General features: G+C 41.6%; 1 protein-coding gene across 1 annotated transcript in view; it reads right to left on the bottom strand.

The window, feature by feature from the left end:
- Window positions 1–722: 722 nt before the first annotated feature.
- The window catches only part of LOC136676038 (C-type lectin domain family 10 member A-like), a 13,200-nt gene continuing 2,432 nt past the window's right edge, over window positions 723–11,490 (bottom strand). Inside the window, exons 5-14 of the mRNA XM_066652894.1 lie at window positions 10,271–10,375; window positions 9,824–9,907; window positions 8,624–8,689; window positions 8,019–8,099; window positions 7,868–7,933; window positions 7,232–7,312; window positions 7,078–7,143; window positions 5,943–6,088; window positions 4,117–4,223; window positions 723–1,069 (exon numbers count right to left, since the gene is read on the bottom strand). Coding sequence (XP_066508991.1) covers window positions 928–1,069; window positions 4,117–4,223; window positions 5,943–6,088; window positions 7,078–7,143; window positions 7,232–7,312; window positions 7,868–7,933; window positions 8,019–8,099; window positions 8,624–8,689; window positions 9,824–9,907; window positions 10,271–10,375 — 944 coding nt within the window. The 3' untranslated portion in view covers window positions 723–927. The remainder of the gene's footprint in view (window positions 1,070–4,116; window positions 4,224–5,942; window positions 6,089–7,077; window positions 7,144–7,231; window positions 7,313–7,867; window positions 7,934–8,018; window positions 8,100–8,623; window positions 8,690–9,823; window positions 9,908–10,270; window positions 10,376–11,490) is intronic.

The raw sequence follows: 11,490 nt of genomic DNA, 5'->3' as shown, positions 1-11,490 counted from the left end.
AACAGTCTTTAAAAAGGTGTCCTTTAAAGAGGGCATTGTGGGTTTCAATCAAGATTGAGTCTCTGTGTCTCTCTGCATTCTTTTCTTGACCCTGGGGGTCCTTAAGTCATAAAAAAGGGTCTTTGGAGGGGTTTTTAAGGGCCTGCTCTGGAGGTTTATCTCACCTTACAATCTTGGTTAGAGATGTCTCTGAAAACTAGCAAAAGCTTGGGTATTTAAAATCACATCTTCAGAAAGTCAAAATTTCTTATTAGAAATTAATACACATTCATCATATCCACTACCAAGTTTACAAAGTGTTTCGTGCAGTTTTTATCTTTAGGATCAAACCCTGGCCTGGTTCATCTGAGGGTTAAATATGTATTTACATTTTCTTAAAAATTAAAACATGAGCAGAGAATTACTCAAGTGTCAATTACAGTTAAATGTTTCCATTTGTAGCACTAGTAATAATAACAGTAATAACAATGTTATTATCATTTATAACAGTATAAGTATTAGCATTATAAGTGTCAAAAGCTGTAATAAAACAAGACGTTGTATGTAACGTACTGAGGGTGTTGTTAGTAGCAATAATATGATTTAAGTCAAATAAACAGATAGTTATTACTGCTTACTCTGTAATAATATGTCATTAGAATATAATCATTATTATAATTATCATCACACACTGAAAGACCCCACTGCACAGTTTTCTTTTAGATTGTTTTATTTAGTGTTTGTAAACGAGTCGTTGGAATCTGTCAGAAATAAAGCACCAAACAACAATATAACAATCAAATGAAGGAATGAATGAACAGAACAGAAAAGTGAGCTGTGGCTTTAATGTCTTTAGAACAGTTTCATCAGAAGAACTTTTTGTTTTTGTTTATAAAAAGTACAGCGTCACTAACCCTAGACATCAGTGCGCTCTGAGCTCAGGGGGGGTTAGGTTTTACAGATGTACTTCATTAATTCAGAGCAGTGACTATCGTTCAGTAGCCCAGTGGGTGATAAATTTGCGCAGTCCTCTCCCTCTTCTCCAAGACCATGATCCATCCAGTCGTCAGGTTGCCCAGGCGACCACCGCCTAAAATAAACAATAATAATAATACCTTCATAAATCAGTCAGAAACTTCCCACAGAATCACTCTCAGAAAAAGAGCAGCACCGTAAACAACAATAAATAAAATGTAAATGTGCATTTATTTGTCATTGTACAAAGTACAACTAAATGTGTCTTCAACATTTAACCATCTGTGGCAGTGAACACACACACACACACACACACACACAATAGTGCACAAGGGGCTGTGAACACACACCCAGGGCAGGGGGCAGATATCCCTTGTGCCCAGCGAGCAGTTGTGGGTTCAGTGCCTTGTTCAAGATGTTTCTACACAGCACCTATTAGAAAAGTGTTCTTTAAGGCTTCAAAAAAGGTTCTTCAGTTGTAACAAGCTTGACGTCATAACGGAACCATTTTTGGTGCTGTATAGAACCCTTTTCTAAAACGTGCTGTGTAGAACAAGCTATAGCACATTCTCCATCGTGCAAAAGGCTCTTCAGTTGTTCAGGATTCTATAGAGAACAATTTCCTTTAATAAAGAACCCTTGCAGAACCATGGTTTTTAAGAGCGATAGCATTGGACAAGCCACAGAATCTCTCCTCAGTGTTTACAGCTATACGCCACACCCTCCAAATAAAGCAAAAGATAAATGACAAGTCTGTAGAACATCTACACTCTCAGATTAAAGGTACTCTACAGGAACATTACTGCTACATAAAGCTACAAACAGTGTAGTGTATCTTTAAAGGTACAGAAGTGGTGTTAGAGTCCAGTTGTGTTCCCTAAAGTTTCATTATATTCTCTTCTCCAGAAGGAGAGGGGGATCTCTGTAATCTTTCATTATACAACTGTGGAGAATAAAAGAACACAATAAAAGTTCTGGAAATGAAATGGGGTGAATGACATCAACACAACTTTAACATCTACAGTTAATATAGTGGATAAACTCCAGGGGGCGTCATCTCTGTGATCAGGGGCCGCACTGAAACGAGAGAGAGATCCGTTTCTTTAATAACAACATGTTTTACAGCAGTTTATATCAGAAACACTCTCTGTGTCTGAGTGTGGAGCATGTTCTGAACGTATTTAGAGGACAGTAAATAAACACTGTGTGGTCTCTGACTTATGCTCAGTGCTGTGTGTGTACAGTGATCTACACACTCTCTAAAATCAGACCCCCAGGGGGCGCCGCTGTGAGAGCGTCCTAAAGCATACAGAGGAGAGGTGAGGAACTGGGGGGAGTCTGTTAAAAGCCTATGGTTGAAGGGTCAGTGTGGGGCTCTGGGGGGCACTGTGCTGCGTGTGCAGACAGTTTGAACCACATTGTTTTTTGCGTATTAGCGATAGTCAAACTTTTTCACCTCGTCTTTTTGCTCTGTTTCTCGTTACTCGCTGTAGTCTCAGCTCTGAACATGAGGACATGAACATGCAGAGCCAGGGGGCGCTGTTAACTCCTTTACACTGGAGCTGTGTTGCCATTGCATCACAATGGAGTTCCAACAATAACATCTGTCCCATGTTGGAGACCCACTCTGTGGAGAATAAAATAGAGGATTCTCAAGCTGTGGTACACCTACCACTGGTGGCACGTGAAGCAACAAGAGGTGGTACGTCAGCAGAGAGCGTGACCACCCGGTTTTATATGAGAAATCTATGTAAAAAGCCCAGTTTCAGTTGATTACTAAACGTAAGCAAAGGCTAGAGGCAGACGTGAGCAGTTTGGACTTTGTTACAAAAAAGGCAAAGCAGAAATGAAAAAAAAACGATCAATCCTGAGAAATACTCTGGAGACCTGAAGGGCTAAATTCAGAGTAAAATCGACAGAAACAACGCAGACGTTCTTCGCATCATTAGAGTCCTAAAACACTATTTAACACAGCGCTCTACCTCCTTCACCTACTGCTACAAGCACAGAGAGCCGCTGTGACCTGCTTCCGGTGCCACGCTGTTTTCACCCGGGGCCGATTAAATGCATAACTGATATTAAAATGATCTCTTCTCGTTTTTATTTTTTAATAAAAACTTATTTCCCCTAAATTTTAAATGTTCTCATAAATGTATAATTGTGTTTAGAACCATCTGTTTGTCACAGCTGTCTCTGTGGACGCCTCGCTTCCTCCCTCACTTCATCCCGCATTGCCACTTGAGTCTGTGACTTACTCTGGGGACTTCAGTTCCCATGGTTCAGCGGATAGTCACATGACTCCATCAGCCAATGAGAACTCTTTGGTGTGCTCCGGGTTACCTGAGTTTTGAGTCACAGCTGTTATTTATCTGGACATAATTATTCAGTTAGTATATTAACCCAGGCTTTGGCATTTGTCATTTGCGAAGTATTGCTAACCCTTCTGTTACATACTGAGCGTATCTTGATTGTGAAAGTCAACCCTTGTATGACCCACTCTTTCGTTTCTCTTGACCCTGTCTTTTGGATTTGGACTGCTAGTGTTTGATACTTTGAGTTTTTGACCTCGGCCTGTGCATTACAATTCTCTAGATTTCCCCTTTTGGTTGTGACTGCTCTCTTCTTACAGTGTGTTTTGTACTATAACTTCTGTGAAGTAAAACTGTTCCTGCTAAAAACCTGCGAGTGCCTATCTTGTTTACATAGCCTGACACTGTTTATGTCTATAGTTATTTGTATTCACTCTATAATTTTTTATAAATATTTTAGAATTATTTTGTTTAAAGTATGAAAATAAATTTTAAAAAAGCATCAAAAACATGAAAAATTTCAAGCCAGACTTTGCTTTACGCCCTGGAGCAGAGGAGGAAACAGGGGCCACATGTTTCTGTGGTGAGACTCAGAAGGTCTTACTCACAAGGTGTTACTTGGAGGTTTTGGTTTGATAACGGCTGGTACTTGGTTTAAAAAGTTTAAGAAACACTGGAATAGAGAAATTAAAAAGCAGAAAACCGACTTTAATGAATAATGTTGGCTAATGTTCGATGATGGAAAATTGTTGATTGCACATTTAATGTGGACGGTCCTCACTGAGAGGGTCAGGCTGGAACACCAGGAAAGTGAAGGTAGTGTGAGTGCAGTGTGAGTTGTAAAGTCTCTTACTCTGAGTTCATGACATAAGGCGTCTCATCGGCCCACCGCCACTGCCCCGTGTTTTCATCTGTGAGTCCGACCCAGAAATATTCTGGAATTTTCCTAATCACAAACATCTGGAGAACACAGCAGAGCCAGAGAGGAGAGGGTTAACACAGAACTGGGCTGATACACTTCACACACTCCAGCATCTTAATGTGTTAACTCGGACTTACACCATTATTCATAATTAATTCACAAATATTTGACTGTTTTTATCAGACAGAAACACAGAGGTGATCTCTGAGGCGCTGAGGTGGTTTCTGAAAGGGTCAGGGTTAGTGTAAGGGTCAGGGTTAGTGTAATCCCAGGGTCACATCACACCATGCTTCTGTCTTTCAGGACGTTTATTGTGTCAGAGCTATAAACTAGTGCCATGTCTCAGGTGGGAGACTGGGGACTGTACAGGTTTCTCACAGATTATTCTCTGTTCGCGTCGTTGCGTGAGTTCAGAGGTCGTCGGTCAGAAACTGATGCTGGGGATTTGTTCTGAAAAGAAGAAGCAATAGTGGACAGTTATGGAGAGGATGGTGTGGACTGTGTCCTACAAAGAGAACCTGAGGTAATGTGTAACACGTCCAGAGCGTTTCCTCAGTTTGGTTGTTCCACTGATAGCTGCAGCAGAGCCTCCTTCTGTCACGCCCTTGTCCTGTCATGTCTGTTTTCCCTGCCACGTGCTCTCTTAGCACATGGCTCTGTTTGTTATTGTCCATGTCTCCGCCCATGTCCCGCCTTTGTTCCTCCTCCTCTTCCGTGTCTCATTTGTAGTCCTGCCCCCTCGTTATCAGTCTCAGGTGTCCTTGTGTGTATATAAGTCCCTTTGTCTCTGTATGTTTGTCGGTCATTCGTTTAAGTTCCCAGGTCATGTTGTTTCTGTTCTACTGTTGCAGTGTCATGTTACTCAGTCCAGTCTGTCTGTCTCTGTCGTTTCCTATGTCATGTTATTAAGTCTATCTGTCATGTTTGCTTTAGCTCTCTGTGTTTAGGTTTAGTCTGTCCATTTAAGTCTTATCTGTTTAGCTCCTTTTGTCTGTCTCTATTAGCTCCCTGTGTGTTGCCTTTCTGTTGAAGTCCTTCTGGTTTCCTTCTGTTTGTTTCCTTGGTCCTTAATTTTTTTTCACCTTCGTCGTGTTGTTTGCTCTTCCTTCTGTCTGTTTCCCTCCACCTTCATTTTCTGTTGTTGTCTTTACATTACCCAAGTCTGTCTGTTTAGTTATATTTTGTTTAAATAAACATTGTGTTTTAGCTTGTGCGTCCGCCTCCGTCAGACTCCGCGATCCTGACACCCTCTCGCTCTTCTCCGTGTTTACAGATGTGCAGATGTGTATTTGTCGTTGTCAAGAAAACATCGTCGGATACGACACAATCAGGTGAAAATGTGCTGAAATACATTCTTAAATATGAAGGTTCTGTCAGGGTTTTTTATTAAAGAAAATGTTTCTAGCACCGGTTCTATGAGGCACCAACAGTGCACCTCCACTGTTATGATGTCAAGCTTGTGACAAGAGGAACCCTGGTTGCTGCTATAGAGAACCATCTACAGCAATTTCTCTATCAGTCTGAAGAACAACTTCATGATGCAGAGAACCCTTTAATCACACACACGGTTCTTCAAGTGTTCAGAGTTCTGTATAGAACCATTTCCTTTACTAAATAACCCTTGTAGAACCATCAGTTTTAAGAGTATAGTGTAGTGTGATCCTGGCATTACTGAAGGTGAGGGTAAATCCCCACAATGAATGTGTGTGTGTGTGTGTGTGTGTGTGTGTGTGTGTGTGTGTGTCTGTATTCTTCACCCATTCATCAGCAGTTTCCAATTTGAGCAGCAAAGCATTCTGGGATTTGCAGTAGTCTCGAGCCTGGTGCCAGTTCAGTTCGTCTTTGGAGAATAAAAAACATTTGGATCCAAACGGAGTCCATCCGGGTTTACAGCTGGAAACAGCTGCACAGCAGAGAGCAGTCAGAATTAAACCAATGAGAAACTGTGTGTGTGAAACACTGTATTTATTTATAAAACATAAAGAGAATCATTTGCCGCTCCACTTTAAACAGTGCAGCACTTACAGAGCACATTAGCGAGAAGCTATCAATATCTAACAACTCAAATAAATTACTCTTATTCATGTTATGAAACAACCATTACACTGACCCCTAGTGGCCTGGAGCAACCTGAGAATCTGCCCTAAACCTGGTTTTTACTTCACTTTGACTGGATGCAGAGCGTTTATTCTTCTGTGCTGGTGTCTGCAGTTACACCTCCTCACCACTGAATCTCAAACATCTTCCTCTACACTCTGTAGTAAATAAAGCAGTGGTGTAGTAGAGTTATATTTGTAAAGCTTTAAAGTGCACTATGGGAGGAGGGCACTGTTTGGGATGGAGTAGAGTTTACACGAGGCGCCAGGAAAGTAGCTAATACAAAGCGGCACGTTTTTCCTGCTTCTCGTTTAGTTAATTTTTTCCTGGAGACATCTGTATTTTTCCTGTGTTCTACATTTTGATTGGTCCCTGATGTCCACCCGTGTCTGAGGAGGTCTCTGTCTGTGATTGTGCTGCTGTCTGTGTCTCTGTGTGTGGAGGAGAGGAGCTCATTTTCCTGTTCTTCTTCAGTTCAACTTCAACAACCTCTCTCCCACTCCTGACCAATCACAGGCTGCGGTCTGCGCCCACGGCACGCGGAGTTACATTTCTGGAGAGGGGCGCATCAGGCCACGGTGTAGGTTTCATTGCAGAAGTATAAATTCAGTTTAAACCTGTATTAAACAGAGCGCCCTTTTGTGGGGAAGTGTAAAGAAATTTAATTCTTCTCCACGTCAGTTATACCTTTTAGAAAATGTGTAACAATGATAAATTATCACTTTTACAAACATTATTTTCCACTGGTTTTGTGTAAAAGTGACTGACCGCTCCTTTAACAACGGAGTTAGTCACCTGCTGTTCCACTGCTGCTCCCGTCTTTAGCTTTCAGTGCCGACAGAGCAGAAATCACTCTCTCTTCTGAGACACAACATAAAAGTAAATAAATGAACCACACAACGACAACAACAACAACAACAACAACAACCATCATCGTCATCATCCTCACCTGTGCTCTGGAGTTTGGAGGACAGAGACTGCAGAGAAGACGACAGCTTCAACACCTCAGACAGAATCTTTTCCTGAGACTCTGAGACACAGGAAATAAAAGGAAACAGACATTAATAACAGATTAATAATGAATGAATGAATAATCTGACTTCTGTAGTGTATTACTCTCTGTCACAATGACTGTGTGGGTTGTAGGAACATTGCATAGCATTATACAGAGGTTTTAAAGTAAAAAAAAAACATGCTTTAGCACCTCCTACACTTCCTGTAGTGTATTACACTTTATCAGAATGACTGTGTGAGTGGCAGGATGTTTACAGAGTGTGACGGAGCCCAGACTGTGGCTGTTTGGAGATGTAGTTGGTGTAAACAGATTTCTGATATTCAGTCTGAGCGCGACAGATCAGATCAGTACTTTAACGACGGGGTTCTGACCCAGAATGTGTTGCTTGTCCCTGTCTTTAACAAGTTCCCCACACCAGGAGAGAGTGTAGAAGCCCCTTCATTCCTGTCCCTCAGCTTCAGTGTGTTTTATACAGAGTTGTGTTGGTGGAGAGTGTGTGTGAAGTGTGGAGAAATCTCCAGAGCGTCTTAAAACTTTATTACAGTAAACACATGCCACTCGGTTCCTCACCTGCTGTTTTACTACTGCCTTCCAGCTTCCCCTTCACCTCTCCCAGAGATATCTTCACCTGCTCGTCTGAGGAGAAACAGCAGAGGACCTCACAGTCACACGAACCAAATAAACAACAGACCATCATCCTCATCCACATCATCATCCTCACCTGCACTCTGGAGTCTGGAGGACAGAGTCTGCAGAGAAGTCGACAGCTTCAGCACCTCACTCAGAGTCCGGTTCTGAGACTCTGAGACATGAGATAAAAGGAAAACATGATCAATAATACATTCATACACAAGGATATTAGGAAACTGTGTGTGTGTGTGTGTGTGTGTGTGTGTGTACAATGCATCCATGAGTAAACCATTGCTTCACAGGGCGACACACACGCCCACATTCACTCACACACTCACACCTACACACACAGGATCTCTGTAATCTTTCATTATACAAATTTGGAGAATAGAAGTGTAGATGAAGCTGGGCATACGACATCAACACAACTTTAAGATCTACCGTTAAATCTAGAATAAGGAAATATTATATTCCCTAATTAAAGGTACAGTATATGTTCCCTTGAGGCTGCTACCACAGAGAGAGTGTAGTGAGTGTTTGTTGATCTATAATCAACTGTGTCCTGCTTATCTACAGTTTACAGATGTTTCCCAGAGAAACTTTTAATGTAGGGGTCAGTACAGAATCCCTGACACACCCAGGACAGTAGGTGTCAGTGTAAAGTGAAGAAGAGCCCTGTTAGCGTTAGCATCATACCTGCTGTTTTATCACTGTCAGACACCTTCATTTTTATTTCACTGAGCGCCGACATCACCCGCTCCTCTGAGGACACAAATAAAGACTTCACATACAGGGGAAGAGGATATGCCTTTTGAGATATAAACAGAGTGAGTGAGTGAGTGAGTGAGTGAGTGAGTGAGTGAGTGAGTGAATGAGTGACTGAGTGAGTGGGTAAGTCAGTGAGTGAGTGAGTGAGTGGGTAAGTCAGTGAGTGAGTGAGTGAGTGAGTGAGTGAGTGGGTAACTGAGTTCACAGGTGAGCAGCTGCATGAGTGTGTGAGTGAATGAGTGAGTGAGTGAACGAGTGAGTAAATGAGTAAGTGAGTGAGTGAGTGAATGAGTGGGTAAATGAGTGATTGATTGAGTGAGTGAGTGAGTGAGTGAGTGAGTGAGTGAGTGAGGGAATGAGTGAGTGGGTAACTGAGTGCACAGGTGAGCAGCTGCATGTGTGAGTGTGTGAATAAGTGAGTGGGTGAATATGTGAGTGTGTGAATGGCTGTGTGTGTGAATGAGTTAGTGTATGAGTGCATGATTGAGTGTATGTGTGAACGAGTGTGTGGGTGAATGAATGAATGAATGGGTGAATGAGTGAGTAAGTGAAAGAGTGAGTGTGTGAATGAATGGTTGAATGAACGAGTGAGTCGATGAATGAGTGAATGTGTGAGTGAGTGAGTGAGTGGTTGAATGAGTGAGTGAGTGGGCGAATGAGTGAATAAGTGATTGGTTGAATGAGAGAGTGATTGGGTTAATGTGTGAGTGAGTGATTGGGTGAGTGAGTGAGTGATTGGGTGAGTGAGTGTGTGATTGAGTGAATGAGTGAGGGAGTGAGTGAGTGAGTGAGTGAGTGCTTATTTCTGTTGTTTAGAGTCAAACGAAACCAGGGATGACTTGAGAGCCGTCAGAGAGTCTTTTATTTCTCTGAGGTTCGCGTCGTGACGAAGGACTGTTCCCAAAAAGCATTAAAAACAAACCCTGAATATTCAGAACCAACAGCTATAACTGTGATCAGTTATAAAACTAAAGTAATACACATGTAATTAGACAATAACATGAAAAATGTAGTGATAATACAAAACCCAAACAGTTATGTAATCCACAGCATAAAAGTAAAGCCTACGTTGTCAAAAAAGAGTGACACAGATGGAGTTGGGAGGTTGGTCTCTCTCTGATTGTTTACCTGTGTCCTGGAGTTTGACTGTAATCTCAGACACGGAGGAGTTTAAAGTGTCCAGGAAACTCTTCATCTCCGAGAACTGACCGTCTGAAGAAAAACCAACAAACAAACGTTAAATAAAAACATTAAAACATATTGAAATATAACGTTATATATTTTTGAAACAAATTGTTTTTGTAATTCTGATTCTCTCAAACGACTCGGAAATGAATCAGAGCAGCAGCTAAAAACTATACATTTAATTACTGTAGATTTTGTAGCAGCTGATTCTGTAGCTGTTATCTTAAGGTACAAATACGATCCAGTGTTGCTGTACATAATTGAAAACAATGAATAGTTTCGTTTCACTTTGAATGCAACATTAGAACGTTTTCTCTGCTGTAAATTTAGCAGATGAGCAGCAAAAGGTTGCCCCTGGGTCCCCCTGGTGGTGAAGAGAGGAGCTCTGACCTGTGCTCTGCAGTTTGCTCTGTATCTGAGAGTTAACGGATCCGAGAGAAGAGCCCAGGCTGTTGATTAACGTCTGGAGCTCAGAGAGTTTCTTCATTTGGGGTCCTGTCCATAAAAGACACAGTCACACATCCAGGAAAATACAGCACACTCTGGACACTCTTTCACAACATTTCACTCAAATAAATATAAATCAGACATTTTCCTGCACATTTAACACCGATATTAGCAGAGAATAACAATAAATATATATATAATATACAGAGAGTGTCCAAAGTCTCAGCATTTTATTGCAGAAAGGAAAGGGGGAAAATGACAGACCTAAATACCCCAGTGAGGGAGGGGCCTACATTTAGGCTGTGTCCTGTACATGGCCTTCATCTTGAAAGCTGCCATATTGGCTCAAGGGCAAGGTTTTCCAATGGGAAGATGGTCATGTGGCATATCAAAGAAGAACAGAATTGTCTCAGGAATTAATTGCCGCAATCAGATTTGTAATAACTTTTGTACTTCAAAAGTTATCAACACAGAAAATTTAAATATTTGTTGTTCATCACAGGCTCGTTACAGTCTCATTACAGGTTCGTTACAGTCTCATTAGAGGCTAATTACAGCCTCATTACAGGCTCATTACAAACTCATTACAGGCTTGTTACAAGTTCATTACAGTCTCACTAAAGACTCATTACAGCCTCATTACAGGCTCGTTGCAGCCTCATTACAGGCTTGTTACAACCTCATTAAAGGCTCATTACAGGCTCGTTACAGCCTATATACAGGCTTGTTGCCAACCTCATTACAGTCTCATTACAGGCTTGTTGCAGCCTCATTACAGTCTCATTATAGGCTTGTTGCACCCTCATTACAGGCTCATTACAGCCTCATTGCAGCCTCATTACAGTCTCATTACAGTCTCAATACAGCCTCAGTACTGGCTCATAATAGTCTCATTACAGGCTCATTACAGCCTCATTACAGGCTCTTTACAGGCTCATTGCAGCCTCATTACAGTCTCATTACAAGCCCATTTCAAACTCATTACTGTCTCATCACAGGCTCATTACAGCCTCATTACTGGCTTGTTACAGTGTCATTACAGGCTCGTTACAGCCTCATTACAGGCTCATTACAACTGCATTACAGGCTCGTTACAGGTTTGTTACAGTCTCATTAAAGACTCATTACAGCCTCATTACAGGCTCGTTACAGCCTCATTACAG

This window comes from Hoplias malabaricus, chromosome 2, assembly GCF_029633855.1.
Source record: "Hoplias malabaricus isolate fHopMal1 chromosome 2, fHopMal1.hap1, whole genome shotgun sequence".
NCBI lineage: Eukaryota > Metazoa > Chordata > Actinopteri > Characiformes > Erythrinidae > Hoplias > Hoplias malabaricus.
The sequence above is the reverse complement of the archived record's forward strand: the minus strand, read 5'-3'. Positions and strand labels throughout refer to the sequence as shown.